Genomic DNA, 18,443 nt, shown 5'->3' on the forward strand with positions numbered 1-18,443 from the left:
ACAGCAAAACAGCACTGGCTACTCACACTAAGAAAGAAAAAGGATTATACTTTGATTATCTCTGTTAATGACATTCTGGAAGAACAGTTGCATAAAAAAACAAAACTACTGTTTCTGAACACTTTCAAACAATGTAACATACCTTGAAATCTCAGGAAGAAGACGGATCACTTATGGAAGTGCCTCCTGAGGGATAAATGAGACCTTCATAGCTATTTGACTTCTTTGATTTAAAAGTGCTAGGTTTGTTTCTTGGAGTTCCCCAGTGACCTTCTGATATCTGCACATTGATTTATTTCATTGTGTCTTACTACACTCAGATGTCGGTGTATAAATTAATTTTGATTTGAACTGATAGGCAGTCTCTGCCAGCCTCTACATTGTTTCTCAGTGATTGTTTTGCAGAGAAAAATACACCAGATAGAATGGTGACAATAGTGACCACCAGAAAAAAAAATCATGCTGTGTCCCCAAGTGAAAAAAGCGTGGGAGGAGGAAATGCAATGTAGTCTTCATGATGAGGAGAATGGGGTGGAGAGGGCAGGGGAAGGATAAAGGAATTCCGCATCCCTCTCATTTTTCTCTTTCCCAAAAGATCCTGTTCTTGTTTTTGACCGCTTGTCTTCTTTTGAGCTTTAGCACATCCTTAAACCTTTGTGACATACGACAACCATACGTGCTGTTACAACTCAAACCCCATATCTCTTCTCCTGATAAACTTATTGTCAGTGCATTGAAAGTCAACAAGAATCCATTACCACAAAGAAGCAGCATTCAAGATTGCATGTGAGGAGGATGGCATCCTGGCTGCCACAGCACCTCATTGCTGTACATTTGCTAATTAGTTGCAACATGCATTAATGTACAAAATAATGCCTTTGCCTTCCGTGCTGTTGGAGATGGTTCTGCTTATCAGTTTTTAATATGCTCTTTGAAAACTGACACATATTTTGCCCACATCTCTTTAGGAACATAGGGATTCAAAGGCTGGATAAAACACTTTCATGCTTCCCAACACAAACCTGAGAGAGTAATTAAACAGATGGTAACAATAAACCGAATTTGAACACATTGGGGACTACAGTCCCTTACACACTAAAAAAGGAAGAAAATGAAAAAATAAAATCCAAACCCAAACTCTGGGGAATTGTTTTAGCAGTCAACACCTTTATGCCTTCAGTGAGCTCCAAAGTGGAGGCTAATCAATCATTTAGAAGTGAATTTGCTACCACCTAGGATAGGGCACCTGGAACTCTAGGCCTTCACTCTACCCCAAGGAGAAAGAGAGAGTTCCTGGGAGACTCTCCAGGAGTGACAGCTCCTGAGGATTACCTTCAAAGACATCCACACTAGATATACACTCTTTGGAGATGTAAACCCATCAATGCCCCTTGACATTCCCTAAGTATCAAAGTCTTTTTAAATCAGAGGACTTACACTTTTCTTTTACCAGAGGCCAGAATCTAGGCATTAATGCATTCTGTGATGACCCAGGTATTTTAAATATTTTCTGACTCATTCTTGGCAAAAGAATGATCCTCTATTACATTCTTAAATGAATTAGAATTCTTAATTTTTAGATCTTACAATTGCTAGTCCATACTGAGTTGAATCCACAAAAAATTATCGATTGTGGTATTTCTACTTGTAATTATATGTATGTGATTATTTTTCCAGAAATACACAAATAAGTTCAAATTCATATACATATGCATATGTTTACTTGTGCAGTATCTCTATATAGATGTGTATATGTACTATATATACAGATATAAAACTCTATATGCATTGATATATACGACATACAGACACACAGAATCTACTATATGCAAAATGTAACAGGTGCCACCTAATTTTACCGAATTGTCAATGAGACATCACATATGTTAAGATGCCATTGTGTCATTACATGATGTACTTATAACCTGGGTGACAGTTTAGTCACTCTTCGCTGTTCCGTTTTTCAGCCTGCTTTGCTGTTGGCTTAACTTGGCAAACTGTTTAAGTACCATTTAGTAGGACTGCTTGGCCTTAAACCAATGATGTTTTAATTTGAGTAAATGTAATCAAGTAAAAGCCCTTGTTTAATATCCTGTTTTTAAGTTAATCTCTCTGGAAATCACAATCTATTAAAAGATGTTTTTAGAAATTGAGGCAATATTAAAATTGGAAAATGTACAAACATATAGCCAACCTTAAGTCCAGCTCACGTTCACAAGCTTGCAGTTTACCTCTCTATGGGTATATATCACCTCATAGTACTCTCCAATGTTTACGGTGTGATTGGACTTTGATAAGTCATATTTATGAAAAGAAAGTTCCTGTCTTTGGATACAGTTTTCTCTAAAGATGACAGGTATTATCTTGGGAGCTTGCCAGAAAGCTCTCTTACTAATACTGACTGTGCTTCAAAGTTGTTTTGAGGGTGAAGAGTAAAATATGAATAAAATAAGAGGCCCTGCAAATAATTTAGTGGAAACGCATAGTTGCTGCCACTCAGAATATTAGGTAACCTCTTTTAATTAGAATGTACAATTTTAGATTACTGATTATGAACATCATGGGACTCGAGATTTTGATTCATCAGTAATTCTCCTTTATGTCTACACTAAGATGTAAAAATGAGACCTCTGGCTCTCAGACAGTTTCAGTCTTTTACAAGCTGGTGCCAACGCTCTTTTACCTGTAATCTCTAGTCCTGCTCTGCCCCCTTGTGCTGCTCCGGTGAACTCAACACACGACAGTGTGCCTTCATCTTTGTACGTGAACTACAGAAAAACCCCACTGTCACTTCTCACTTTTCTGGCAAGTTCAAGGTCAGTGTCTAGCTATTTTCAGCTCATCTCTTCTTGATCCATGCAGAGAAATGACAAGGTAATGTGATTCAGGGTCAGCTGTAGTACAGGAACCGTTACATAAACGGAGAAAGTGAAAATCAATCCTAGCTGACAGGGACTTCGGGATAATCAGTGCTCACTGGATGCCTCTGTCAGCTCGCCTGCATCAAACACCGTGTGACTTCTGTCAGATCTTTTTAATAAAACTATATTCTCACTTTCAGCAACCTAAATAAATGCTGTACTGTAGCTGAATCTTTTCAGACTAGTTTAGCTGGCTAGATTTGTAAAGTTTTCTAATACTGCCTTGAAAAATCTCGTAAGTGATACCTATTATCCCAGGTTGGTTATTGACCAGAGACTAAAGTATTGCTGCAAAAACTGCCACTCTGAGTGATGGCTGTGATCTTCCCTGAACACTGTTGCATCCTCTGAAATTAACTCAGCCCCTGTCTCAGCATCACTCCCACATCGTCCACTCTTCTGATTGCTCTCTCTTCTTTCTGGGTACCAGAACACCTCATCAGTAGTTTCCTGTTGGGGTCTTGGGTTCCTTCATTGTTTTCAGGGATTTATTGTTGCTTTCTTTTTTATCTCTGCATTTTTCATTGGGACATTTCTCCTAATGCAGAGTTGGAAGCAGGGCATTCCGGCGGACAGCACCTGCTATGTCAGCTTCAGAAAGGAGCTGCTTTATCCCACCCACCTTGTACTCCCTGGAAGCTGAAGCAGCCAGTATGCCATTTAAGTACAATTTACCATAATATTAGTTGTCAGTAAATTCAAAGACGGAACTACTAAAGCTATAAAATGGATTAGAAGCAATTTAAAAAAGAATTAACAAACTAGAGTAAGAGTATACTGTCAACAAACAAATGCTCCATCATAGGACTGTAATTTGGAATTTTAATTACCCCTCTGCTCTGTAACAAAACAATGTCTGAACTGGCAGCGATTTGAATCTCTCACAGGTCATTGAGCATTCTAGTTAATTACTCTATGAATAGCCTGTTTTTCTCCCCTCTGGAAACACGTTTCTAATGGCAGTCAAGGTCTGACAAATGTGTCATCTACATAATTAGCTAGGAAGCAACACAAAACATTAAACATGCTTTGTGCCGACAACTATCAAAACATTTCATTTGTTGTCAATTATTCATTACTTTGTAGGTTCTGAAGGGGTTGTTATTATGGAAATAAGTCCAGATGCTAACAAGGTTAGAGTTTTGGATTCAAATTAGTAATCAGAGGACTAACTTTTAAAAAAATATATCTCATGTCCATTCAGCGCCATTTTCAATCAGTAGGAGATTATAAACAAATTTAGCTCTCTGCTCAAGTTCAAACAAAAACAGTGCTGCCACATGTGTCATGTGTGAACTCTGGAGCCTGGGGTCACTCTTCGAAGCATGGATTGAACAATTTCACTGCAAACTTTTTCCACCTTTTGGGAACTCCAATTTGTGCTTAGTAAATAGAGTTAAAGGATTTCCCAGCATGAAATGGCACAGGGTGACAAGGACCGGAAAAGAAACCTCTGGTGGGTTTTGCATCTTCTCCTCCCCTGGGGCATTCTGTATAAAAGTGGAGATTCTAGCTAACAAACTCTTTTTCATCTACCCACTATACTGGACCTTAGACCACCTTTGATTTTCTATCTGTTGTTGCTGTGCTTTTAAATTTTTGCTGTGTCTGAAATCTTATATCATTTTAATATTGTACCCAAAGCTAAATATTGTCTGGAAAGCAGCACTCCTAATGTATATAGACGACACAGAAAGATTTCTCAACAGAATTGACCTCTCAGTGGCAAAGAAAATTGCAGTGGAAGACACATTATTGCGCAGTCATATCAGAGCCTTGGATCTGTGGAGAGTCTCACTCCACTGTCCTCCAGCTTTTCCTTATAAACCCAAATGGCTTACAAATGTCATCTACAATAGTCCAATAAAGATTAGGAATAAAACACTGTCCTCACATTGATGAGATAAGAAAGATTCGGCGACAGAATGCAGCATAGAAAACAATTCATAAGGCTGGTTCTCAGATCAGAAAAATGGAATTCAAATTACATTTGTGTGTGTGCGTGTGTGTGTGTGTGTGTGTGTGTGTAGAATTTAATTGAGATGATCAGTTTATTTTCTACATAATGTTTGATCAGACGCCTGTATTACAGAACCAGATAAAAAGAAAAGAAAGAAAAGAAATTCCATCAGGGAAATCAAGAAGACCCGTTATCTACAGGGTGTGCAAAATATGTTAGAAAATAATTCTACCCTGTGCACCGAGAATGCCCAGTTAATAAAAAAAAGATCAGCCACTCGCTAAGAGAAAATAATTGTCTGTATCTATATTTTTCAAAGCAAAAAGCAGTCACATCTTACACCAAATAGGGCACATTAAAATAAGCTTTAATAATCTTTATGCAGAAGGAAACTAATCCATTTTCAGATCATACGATCCACAGCAATAAAAGGAAATCATCAAACTAAAAACAATTTTAGAAATGGCTGCAGACTCTCATTTAATTAACATGCAACAGATCATATATTTATGAGGAAGTCAAAATATTTAGGAAGCCTATAATCCTGTAAGCTTTAATGTGGTAGAAAAACAACAAACAAATGCAAAGTGTTACTGTTACACATGCCTGCCTGATCAATGGTGTTCACATATTGATCTATAAATGGAGTTGACAGTCTCTGTTGCCTGCACATTTTCCAAGCAGTGCTATTTTTGCACAAAACCAATACGGGCAATTACCTTTGTTTGAGATGCCAAGTCTTATCAATTCAATGTGATTTAGTGTCATTTTAATTAAATATCAGGATCCACTTCAGGACAATTTATCCAAACAAAGCCTCAAACCTAACTACAAGCCTGATTTGAAGTAAATATGGACATGCCCTACAATCTCATAATATTTCTCAAAAACTCTGCTAAACAGAAGGCTTATATTTTTAGTAGCAATTTTTATGTCTGCCTTTTTGGCTAGCCACAACTTTGGCAAGTACCCTATAATCACAGAAGTAAGAAACAAAAGAAAATTGTTTCCTCTTTTTCCTGATAATACATTGAAAAGAAAAATGAGCAAGTGCAGTGTGTTAATGGAAGTAAAAGGAATCTTGTATGTTAACATGTTGGAATAGCTTGACCAAAGTCTTCATATAAAGACCACTAAAAAGATATTTCCCTGCTCATGATGGCCGTGAGTGAAGTGATGCCCTTTTGTGGGCTTGCAGGATGGAAGCAGTGAATATTCATGCACAGGGCTGCTTAAGACCCCAGCAGGAAATGCTGAAATGGCTCCAGTCTGCAGGTTCCTGATCTGGGATGTTTAACTCTCCATTAATATCTATTCTAAACTGTCTAGTAGACTGGCGCATCCTCCTATAAATAGCATCAAAGTGTGTTAAACCTTTCACACCAGCTGTTTGCTGGGTAGCACACTGGCCTTTTCAGCCTTAAACCTGAGCCTTTGCTTTATTTACTTGCCGTCTGCTGTCGGCTCCTCTGGCTAGCAGATTCTGGTAAAATAGCCATCCACCTTTCAGAGACTCAGGATGGGACAACAAATCACCCCAGAGGCCACAGAGCTTCCTTGCCCGCCGAAAGGCTCTCTCCGGATTTCTTTTATGGATTGGCAATTTTCTTGCAAAGCGCACCCTTCTATGCCCAGTGTCCCACCTCTCCAACTTTCCCTGGGTAACAAAGCAGCCTCCTGACAATTTTAAGATTATGATTTGGTGTTTAAGGAAACAACACACATCAGTAACACACTGATGGAGTCCAGCTTCCCTGAATGCTTCCCTATAACATTTATGTCATCACAATCCATAAATTAGCAAAAAGAAAAGAAAAACAAATTCATCTCTGCTCATATTGCTTAGGGTTGAAGAAACACATAGTCTTGAATTTTAAGATACATAGAGGCACTTTCAAGTTACTTGTTATTTATTTGGTATCATAAGTACAGTCATATTAAAAATAGTGCAACTGAACAAAATGAATAAGAATTGATGAATTAGTGAAAACTCTATAATTGACTTCCTAAAGATTGAAAATCATTGTATAATATATTAAATCACTGTAAATAGAATATCAGGCAATGCTGTTATGATTTAGTCCAGTGAGTTCAATGAGACCTAACACAGTTGTTATCCTGGTAAACAGATAGATAGCATATACAGGACATACTTATTAAACAAGTGTTCAGCACATGTGTAACCTCTAAATATCCAATGTTTTTCTGTAGAAATTGCATGTATGTGTCTCTGTTACAACCAACTTCTTCATCTGAACTTGTATACACATTTTGACAGTATAGCTCATCCCACTTCTGAATTCAAACTCTCCTCTTTGACCTCACCCGGTCACCCAACTTTTGAAAAATCAAGGTCTTAGTTTAGCCTGAGCATATAACTTTAACAGGCTTGTTTGAATAAATATGCCAAAATACTTTACATTCTGTCAGTATCTAGTCAGAAAATTGTGCGTGGAAAAAAGAGATGAAAAGAACTGAGACAGAAAGAAAATTAGTGCCATGGCAAGCTTTCAATGCGGTGTCTCTGAGCCAAGTTTTCTCCGTGAAATGACATCTCCTCACTAAAATATGCCTTTTATATAATTATGCACTGAGTATACATAACCAGAAGTAACTTTTATTTTTGTTCCTTATCGAGGAATCCATATTGCTCAGGCTAAGAATGCGGAAACAAAAGAGGGGATAATTATAGCTAATTTAACTTCGGAAAACTCTTATTTTCCGGCAGTCCAGCCTACAACCCCCCAAACTAAAGTTATGTAACAAGGTAATACCAACAATGAGAAACTGCATGATAAAATCCTGCCCAAAAGTGAAAAATGCTAATTTTGTCTCATTTAGCAGCTGGATACAGAAATGCTCATTAGTTTTAAGAGGGTTAATCCTTTTAACTTTTGCATATTGATATGCCAATTATGCCTAATTGTACAAGAGGCATCAGTCAAGGTAATAGTGCATAAACACATGAAAGTTATTAAGTACATCCCAACATGTAATAAAGTAGGTGTTAATTGGTAGCTGAGTTCTGCGGGCTATTGAGGTGGATAATTCATTGAGAGATGGATCACTTGTAATTTCTCTCCATAATTCCTTTTGCAGTCTCATGCTGTGATGTTTTCATGCTTGTCAAAAACAACTGCGGCATAGTGCCTTTTGTTAAACACAGCCAATAAAATATGTTAGGCATCATTAAATATACTTAACTTTTAAACTTTTCAAAGGTACAGTTCTTATGGATAGTACATATAGAGAGTCCGCTAATTTAGTCTAACCATTGTTTCAAGTTCATAGTGGAGAACAGTTTAGCTGCTTGAAAAGTGAAGTCCGCTAACAGTGCTGTGCCTCCCAGCAGACAATTGTTGTAAATGAGAAAGTCAATAAAGGAAAACGCTTTTCTCATGAGTTACCTTATCTAAGGATGCTTTTCTCACTCCCTCAGTATCACCACTTCCCCATGCTAAAGCTGTCTCTACCACCTGAGGAAAGAATCATTAAATGCACATATTTCTCAAACTCCTGAGATTGATGTGGGTTAATTTTGCACTTGAAATTCAAGTGAAAAATGGGAAATAAATATAATTGGTAACATGCTACTCAGCAAGTTTATCTCATTTAATAACTCAGTTAGGGAGCTGAATATTTCATAGGCCCCTATGATATTAACAGAACACTCAATTAATAGCTCACATGTTTCTGCAGGGTGACTGGGACTCACAGTCTATCCCCAGCTAACCTATTTCTCGCTCTTGCTCTCACTGTGAGAAACAAAATAGATCCGGGGTCCAAAAGAGTGGCTAACATTGCATAAATAATTTTGCAACATCCTATGGCCTCAGCTGCAAGTTACCACCATTATGGAAGAAAATTAACCAGAGGAGACCCATCGTAATCAGTGGGTTTAGTGGCTTAGGATGCGTGCAGGGCCAGGGACACAATTGGCAGTAGAGTTAGCTCATCTCTAACTATTTTATTTCAAATCCTTCTAATGACACATTATCGAAACAAAATGTCTTCCTCTCCAAACCTTAAATAGCCACATGATTTCAACCCTTTAAGCCTACTATGAATCAAACCATAAACTCTATTCTTTTATATTATTGGGATATTTTAAAGAAGAGATTTTCACATTTTTTCAAGTTTTTTTTTTTTTTTTCCTCTCAGATCTTTCTTAGCTAATTTTAGCCTCTGGCTTTTCAAAGTGATGTACTGTATTTGGAAGTACAAACACCACATGCTAGCATAACCTCATTATTTTTATGACACTGAAGCATGGTAGCAGAGGCCCTTAAAATGAGTCAAAGGTGCTCTTCAGCCTGCTTCCAAATCCACTTTATCACTCTGGATTAGGCCCAGCTCTGCTCTTGTAACTGGGATATTATTATGACTATAAGTAGGCAAGATAAAATGCACTGCAAAAACAGTTTTCTCATGCACATTAAGTAAACAAATAAAACAAAGCTAATTAGCTTTTTTTCAAAAAGCCTGTCTGATAAGAGAATGTGGCATATTTGGAGTATTTGACTTACAGGTTCAGTGACCTTCCCAGCATCTGTGAGGATCATGGATTTAGTTTGGCTCAGCCTGTCATGGTGGCTGTTGGCATTTTTGATTCTCATTTGCACAGCTCCCGAAGCTTGGTGGGCAGAATTCAGTCCTTCCAAAGGGGTATCACTATTTGTAGAGGTCTGCATATTACAGTGTTATCCTGATGAAATATAAAACATAATATTTTTCTAAATATACACTCTGTGAAAAACTATTGGTGCACCGATACTCCTATTAACTGTTAAGTTATTAAAATTGAATAAGAATCTTTCCCTCTCTGAGCAATATATGAGAAGATAGTTACTCAGTGGTCATTTCTAGCAATTTCAGCCTCCATCAGTACAGAAGACAGCTTTCAGATATATGCAGACAGCACATCTCTGCTCTGTGTAACCCCAAATCCTATTAAGAAACTTGTCTATGGATGGTGGGTAGAGATGGCTCAGCAGTTAAGAGCACATACTGTTCCTACAGAGGCCTGAAGATGGGCTCTCAACATCAACATCCTTGTTGGGGTGGGTCACAACTGCCTGCAAATCCAGCTCCAGGGGATCTGACACCTCCTCCTAGCCTCCCCAGGCACTGGGCTCATATGCACAAACCACAGTCTCACATGTACATAAACACATAATTCGAAATTAAAATATTCCGTGTCCCTGAGTGTTTTGCTGTATGAAAGTTGTATGTAAGTGTACCACATGCGTGCAGTGCCTGTGGAGGCCAGAAGAAGGTGTTGGATCCCCTGGAACTGGAGTTATGGACAGTTGTTAGCCACCATGTGAGTGCTGGGAACCAAGCCCAGGGTCTCTGCGAGAGCACCAAGTGCTCTTAATGGTTGAGCCATCTCTGCAACCCCTAAAATAAAATCTTTAAAAAATATTTTTAAAGTATTTTATCTATTATTTTTATTTTATGTGTATGAATGTATTGCCTGCATGTGTGTAAGTGTACCCATGTCATGGTATCATGAAATGCCTGCAGAGACCAGAAGAGGGTGTCAGATCCCCTGGAAATTGACTTATGGACAGTTGTTAGGCACCATGTGTGTGCTGGCAATCAAATCCGTCCCCTGGAAAATTGCTGAGCCATCTCTAGAGCCTCTAAAATATAATCTTAAAAAATAAACTTCTACATGGTGCAGTCTTCCCCATTTGGACATGATAGCTCCAACTATTCACCTTAAAATACAGGCTTTTCATTCACAGCCTTGGATCCACTATACCCTTTGATTACTTCCAGCACCATGAGCATGTGTATGAATCACACCAAAATTAAAGAAGCAGAATTAGTGTCAGAGCAAAACAAACATATCCGATGAGCCCCACCTCTACTCAAAATGTCCACAGTGAAAAATTAAACGTTTTTGTCCACTGACACCTTCCTATTAAACTGTTTTTTGAGATAAAGTCAGATACAGTATTTAAAAAGAACATGATGAAAAAGAAAATCAATACCATTTACTTATTTATAATATATTTAATAGAATGAGTCTGACTTAGGCAAGAAAAAAATCAGTGTGTGCATAGTTCAAAGAAGCAGCAATGAAAATAATATAATTTGTGAAAATAAATTTAAACTGGGCAGCATGAGAAGAGTTTCATCTGCTTCCTCAAGTCCATGAGTCTCTTCGGCCTGCCCCTTCTTTTTCTGTCCATCAAGTGAACATAGCCTCTCATCAAAAGGGAACATTCACAATGCAAACACAACTTTCCAATAGTAGCAGACCTCTTTTTAGTCTGGTCATTGCCTCCAGTTCTTTTCTATATAGACTTCATATCCTCCACACTGGGCATATGGTTACAACATTAGACAAAGTGACTAGTAAGTTGTAGAAGCCCATATCACCCAAAAGAACAATTACATGTTAAGTAAGGGGAGCCAACAACATTAATATCATAGGTTGTGAAATAGACATTCAATCCAACTTTCATACAGGAGAGAAATGAAGATTGAAGGGGCTAATGACCTTCCCAATGACAATGGAAAAGAAGGCAAAGTGTATACCTGATTCCAAAAGAGCAGTCGAGAGGGACAAATCCTAGTCTATCTTTACAATGAAAAAAGTAAAACAAAACAGGTGGAGACATGGCTCCCTGGTGAAGAGCAAGTACCACTCTTGAAGAAGACCTAGGTATGGTTTCCAGCACCTACACTGGGTGGCTCAGAAATGTCCGTGACTCTAGTTCTAGAGGATCCAATGCCTCTAGGCACATGTACTCACATGAACACCACAGTACATACAGGCACATGTACTCACATGAACATACACCCACAGAGATACAAACACAAACCCATAATTAAATAATTTTTAAATATGGAACAATTCATTCACTGTAGAGAATTTAAAATTCATTCTGGAGACTGGAGAGACGCTTTAGTAGTTAAAATCACTGGCTGCTCTTACAGAGGATCTGGGTTTGGCTCCCAGCATCACCATGGCAGCTAACAACTGTCTGTAACTCCAGTTCCAAGGCATCTAACACCTTCTCTGGCCTCTGTGGGCATTGCATGCAAAAACATACATAAAATAAAAATAAATAAATAAATTTTTTTAAATAAAAAACTCATTCTACTGAATGAATAAAGCCAGTCGGAGGGAAAATGGAGTTATAAGAATTCTAACTGGTCACATATATCTGTAATCTCAGCACTTAGGAGGGTGAAGCAAGAGTATGATGAGTTTCAGGCCATACAGGGCCTAGGACAAGAAACTGTTTCAAAAATAAAAAATAAAGGATAGCATTTATTCTGTGATTTTATTTGTATAAAGTTCTTTAAAAAGTGAAAACTGGGGCTGGAGAGATGGCTCAGTGGTTAAGAGCATGGGCTGTTTGTACAGAGGACCCAGGTTTGACTCCCAGTGTCCACAGGGCAACTAACAACCATCTGTAACTCTAGTTCCAGGACATCCAATGCCCTCTACTAACCTCCTTGGACATTTCACAATATGGGTACACTTACACACATGCAGACAGTACACTCATACACATAAAAAATATGTGTAAACCAACATGGGACAGAAATCCAAACAGCAATTGCTTAAGAAGGAAAGGAGACAGTACAGGCAGGTATGGCTTAACTTGAATATGAGGAAACTTTAGGATGATGGAGATGTTGGTTATCTTGATTGTGGTGATGATTTCATAAGCATATGCATGCATTTAAAATGAATAATTGTTTAGTAATTTCACTTTATCATACATCATTGATAATACACAGTTGTTTATAAGAAAATTGTTTGGGAACTCCTTAACTCATTTTTGCTCTTATATTCATCTTTATGTGCCTACACAAATGTGTTATAAAAATATGCAATTGAATACAGAAGTGCTTTTCAATGGGTATAAATTAAAATTTGAGGTGATAGTTAAATTTTACCTTTCTCTAGAAAATTCTTCTCTTTCTTAAATGAGATTCTCCTCTGAGTATATTCCACATTACTCAATAGACTCAAAGTCTAAGCTCAGGAAGTCTATAACATCAGTAGGGGACCCACTCTGAAGCCACTGTCTGACCAGGAACATGCAGCCACTGTATTTACATAGGCATTTATAGGACATGGTGCTTTCTCTGCATCTGCACAAGTTTGGGTCACAAATAAAAATTATTTTGGCTAGCTTTCATAGTGTTGGAAGGTGCTATGCATGCTATCAGAAAAGTAATCATCAGTCTTACCCAGCTGTGAACTCTTGAACCACAATAAGCCAGGCCCACTAGTGCAATACTGGCAGGAATGTTATGGGAGTAACCAGCCACCCTCTGATTGGATGTAAGACCTGATCCATAAGATGGAACTCATACCTGGCACTGTTATCAGGAATAAGAACTTGTGGCTAGACAAATCATGGGCCTGAACCTGCTACTAACATTCTACCAAGTGGACATTGTATTTAAATGACTCCTAATGACTTATTGCCATAATATTAGTGCATCTCTCAACTCTCACAAGTTTCTTCTTGTCATAGAAGGCAATTAACACACAGAGACCCACAAATGGTCATAGAGCAGAGGATGAGTCTGTGGAGTGCTCAGAACTAAATGGCACATCTATTATTCCCCTTCCCCTAAGTCTTAGGGAACCTCATAGAAGAGGGGTAAAAGGATTGTATGAGCCAGGAGAGGTGGATGACTACAAGGAAACAGAGTTTTCCAGACAGCAGGACAGTTGTGCATATGAAATCAGTGACTATGACAGCATGCCCAAGACCTGCTCAAGCTGAAGCCATATAAAATCCCATCATAGGGGTGGGGAAGGTGCACCAATTTCTACCCCTAGCTGAGCAGCTATAGGCATTTGATAGCTGCTGGGAGAGGATGACGAGTTAGTTTTCTTTTAAGTGTGTGATCCCTTCTAGGTGTAGGCACAAATCAAGGGCAGAGTCCACACCTAAGAGTTTTTGAGCAACACCTATTGGACTCGACCCGGGTAGGGGGGATGTGAAATTGGGATGCTGGGTGGGTAGGGAGGTGGGGGTGGATTGGGAATTGGGGAGAGGGTAGAATATGATCAAAATACATTATGAAGTTCTAAAATAATAAAAATATTTTTAAAATTTGCATTTTTATACTGATATTACAATCAACTATATTTGTTTAGTGATGTATTGCTGTCAAAAGTCAGAAATATTTACAAAGCTTCTTTTCTGGTTTTCCTGGTGGTTTACTCTGGGACTGGCTATAGAAAATGTTTTCAAGATTTATTTCAGAGCTTTCCCTCTGCTTGATGGCTGCCCTCACCTACTGCTGTTAAACTCTAGTTTTTTTTTTTTCCCCCAACCCTCCTCCTTGTTTGCTCTGATCCCACCCCTACTTCTTATAAGCAACTCTCTACACTGTGCTTCATTTCTTTATTCAGCTTCCCTTGTACAGTAGTCCTCCCTAAGGAATCTATTCCAAATCTCCTAGTGGATTCCTGAAACTGAATAGTGCTGAGTGCTTCATTTACAGTGCTTTCTCCTACATATACATACCTGTGATAAAGGCAATCTGCAAATAAGGCACATTAAGAGCTTCACTATTCAGTGACTCATAATGGAAGTTATGCAAATTAAGACTTCTTTCTTTTAATACTGTACTGCCCTTACCCTTCTAGTGATAAAGAGGGACACACATGCCAATGTAATGATGTAGTGTGTGAATTTTGCTGACTTGATTTAAAACAATAATATTTATTTATACTCATCTTTATTTAACTTAATAGCATCAGGTATGTTGACAATGTAAGTTGCAGCAAACTGTGGTTGTATCGAATCTACATGCCTGCTCAGAATTTCCCTTGTTTTTCTGAAATTTTGTCATCCCCTCTATCATCATTTTTCTTACAAATTATTATTTTTAACTTTATGCTTTGTGCTGGAGGCACTAAGAATAATGGTGAATGACTACAAAATACTGAAGGAAGGATAATTTTGCATGTGCCTGAGATATTCATTGATTTACAACCCCCCCCCCCATTTCTCGATTTAGAAACTTAAATGTAAATCACTTAAGCTTGTCTTCTCTGTTTCTCTAGACTTCCTGGTTTTTATGTACTAAGAGAACAAGAATAGCTTGTGATATTGCACACGTTCCACTTTCAATCATGTTTTTAAAACAGGAAGCAGTGATGAGAACACACTTGGTAAGAGCCACACAAACTTTGGCTCTGCGCCACGCACTTGGTTCAGTGGTGCTCTGGGCTCTGCTTCCCACTCACCCTGAAAAAGCCCAAAGAGGAGTGAACAAGATATTTAATCACAATTTCATGGTTTCTCTGCCAATTATTTTTTGCACTATAAATTACAGGAAGGCTCAGCAATATGCCCTTTTGAGTTTGAAAGTGGAGTTTTGACATCTCTTTCACAATAACCAGCATTAAAAGTAAGAGTGCATTAAGAAATGGTTGAGCTAGGAAAAAGGTGAAGAGGCCCCATGCTATATAGCCTCCATGCTGAGGAACACGATAGATTTGGGCCTGAGGATTCTGAATTTCTTCTCCAAGTTGTCACAGACCACTCAACGTCATCTCAGGCAACACTTATGGTTTGCCTGCCTGAACGTTCTTGATACAATTGTAGACTCCAAAGAAGAAACCATGTATGAAAAAATAGGATAAAAAGGATTCCAGAGTTAATCCAGCAGAGATTTGGGAGAAGAATGAGCAATGCAACCATATTAGGCACATATCATACGAGCTTTACTAATCGATACATGCTCCTGTGGGGGTTCTTTTGGCAAAACAAAAGAGATTCAATGAGTGCTTGTTGAGTGTATACATTAGAAACAAATACGCAAACTAGTTAATGCCAGTATATGAAGCTTGCCAACATATTATCTACAGAAAAATATCTACACTTCCATTTCTTTTTTAAAAAACATGTGTAAATTACCATTGGCAGTATTTGTAAGGTCCAATGAACTGTGAATATTTCACAATAAGTCATAGACAGAAAGAAGCATTGCTTTTTATACTTTATGGGGCCAGAATCAAAGTATTCCTAGAGATTCATATAAATTTCCCAAAATATAAAGAACACCATATTTCCATTTCAGAATAACCCTTATGTTTCTTTTTTACAAAAACTGAACATCTCCCTTGAGAACAAGATTACTTTAGGATATATATATATATGGGTTTTTTCCTCACATGACATGGATTACACTGAGAGCTTTTTGAGAAAAATGATTTCACAGGCAAGTATCACATGCACCCCTAGAGAATTCCTGTTTTATTGGAATTAACTTGAATTTTCATTGTGTAGTAAATGAACTGTATGGTTCCCCCTTCCCACAAAACCCGAGGTCCCCTCTGCCCCCAAATGCAGGAAACTTCTGAGCAGTAGGATCCCTTGAGTTCCTGCATGTGTGGGAAGGGCTGACTCTCTAGGTCTGCTAAGAACTCATGGCAACTCCACAGACAAGTATTATTTCTCAGAGAAATTCATTTCAATCCCCTGGAAAGATCTTATGTTGATCTGTGTTAGAACAAAGTCTGCCTGTTCCCCTGTGGAAATGACTTGTGGCCATGGTAGCTCCTGTAATGTGTGGCACAACCTTCATGTCACGCTTTCCTGACAGGTCAGTAATTAACTTGCATTGCAATTGTTTGCCGTCTCTACCACAGCAGCCATTTACCAAAATAACATTTTAATTTCAGTTTCCTTCCAGCTCACTTTCCTTTCTTTTTCTCCCTGTGGCTTCTACATCTCTATTAAGTCTAATTTCCCCAGACCACTTCCATAAGCTGAGAGAGTGCAATAAAACCCAGTTTCAAAAATGTCAAATATAATGAGAAAGGAAGATCACAGCAAAGGAATTTGATCATAGCCACCCCATTGGGTAACATTGCCTTTGACTGGGCAGGCATTATATATAGAAGATGTGATAATAAGATTTGCATTTATTTAACCAATATCTGAAAATCTGGAGGTAGGCTGCATTTACAGAAAATGTCTGACAGGTCAGCTGTTTAGGCAAATTGTAATACTACTATTGTCCTTGCATGTGGCCATTCTAAGTGGAGAAAATCCATGTGAAAAGTGGAGTAAGTCCAAAATTTGTGTGGTAGGCATTTCTGATCTTCATTAGCCATAAGTATTGGCATCCTCAATCCCCTGGGCAATTAAGCTATATTCTCATGGAAACAAAGCAGCTGGTTTTATACTTCAAATATGTATTGAGTCTTTACTCAGAGAAATAGACATGCTGTGTTCCACATGACCTACAGAAATCAGAGGATCCTGAAGTACATTTATGCCTAGCACAGACGCCTACCACAGAGCCTGATAACAGTGCAATGGAGGACGGCACCACTACCATGGGCTGGAAGTGATTTCAAGGTGAAGATTTGGACAATAGGACTGAGTGTTTATGATGAATCGAACTTCACCAGAGAAGGAATAATGAGAGCAACATGGGCAGAGTTCATCAGGTTTAAGAGAAACAGACACAAACATCCACATCAGAAGGCATAGTGTGGATAAATATATGGAAAGCTAGGGAGAGAAGCTTTGTTAGGGTTGAATTAGGACAACTTTGCAACTACTGTCAAGGACTTGAATTCATCCCATAGATCTTGGAGACATTTGGTTATCTGTTTAAGGTCTAATGCATTTTCCAAGGTTTTGATGTGGGTCAGTGAGATGGCTCAGTGAGCAAAAGCATTTTGATGAGTTTGATCCCCAAACACCATTGTAGAAGGAAAGAACTGATTCCTGAAAGTTGTCCTCTTACTTTCATCGGTACAGCATAGTAAGTGTCCAAATGCCCTACACACATACACAAAGATACATCACACTACACACACACACACACACACACACACACACACACCCCACAATATTAATAATTGTGAAAATAGGTCCACAATAATGATCTCCAACCACCAAAACTTCAAAAAGACCAGTTACCATCTCATGAGATTCTTCTTCAACAAATGTAAATCAGACTAAATATTATTACATCTGTTTGTAAACCCTAGTCTCATAATGAGACCCACTTGACATGAAAAAAAAAATCCAGAATTTTAGAGAACTGCAGTTTGAATATCTAATTGCATGTTTAACGTTTCTAGACACCAAACACATGCAGAGAAAGGTTAAAATGTGACAGAGTATCAAAATAAAGTCCTTAAGGGGAAGCAGGTGCAATTGTTATGAAATTGAAGGAAAATAAGATTAATGGAACTTCTTCTGAATTTCTTTCTGTTCATCAGGCAGGTTGAAAAACATTGAAAAGCAAAAGAACACAATGTCTGTGCCACTGCAATGACCTGTATAGACTCTAAGCTTCATGAGAAGCCTAGCTCCTTAGAGACAGAGAATTGTCAGGGCCATAAGTAATACAATCTTTGGTCTGTTTCTTCTGTTAGTTTTTACCTAATCAGCAAGAAATGTTGGGTTATGTTCAGCCTATTTGATACAAGTTTTAGTTAAGGAAAATGGTGATCTTAAGAGCCAGGCATTTCTCTTACAGAGAAAGACCAGCACAGCTGCTCTGCAGCCACAGCATTAGAAAACACTGGAAAACAAGCAGGATCT

At 38.2% G+C, this 18,443-nt stretch overlaps 1 protein-coding gene across 1 annotated transcript in view; it reads right to left on the reverse strand.

Moving 5' to 3' along the window:
* Arhgap15 (Rho GTPase activating protein 15) overlaps positions 1-18,443 on the reverse strand; it is a 612,017-nt gene that overhangs the window by 575,001 nt on the left and 18,573 nt on the right. The window contains exon 2 of the mRNA XM_008825192.2: positions 9,408-9,586. Within this exon, the coding sequence (XP_008823414.1) occupies positions 9,408-9,572 (165 nt within the window). The 5' untranslated portion in view covers positions 9,573-9,586. The remainder of the gene's footprint in view (positions 1-9,407; positions 9,587-18,443) is intronic.

The sequence above is a fragment of the Nannospalax galili genome, unplaced genomic scaffold (genome assembly GCF_000622305.1).
Source record: "Nannospalax galili isolate Female #2095 unplaced genomic scaffold, S.galili_v1.0 scaffold87, whole genome shotgun sequence".
Taxonomy (NCBI): Eukaryota; Metazoa; Chordata; class Mammalia; order Rodentia; family Spalacidae; genus Nannospalax; species Nannospalax galili.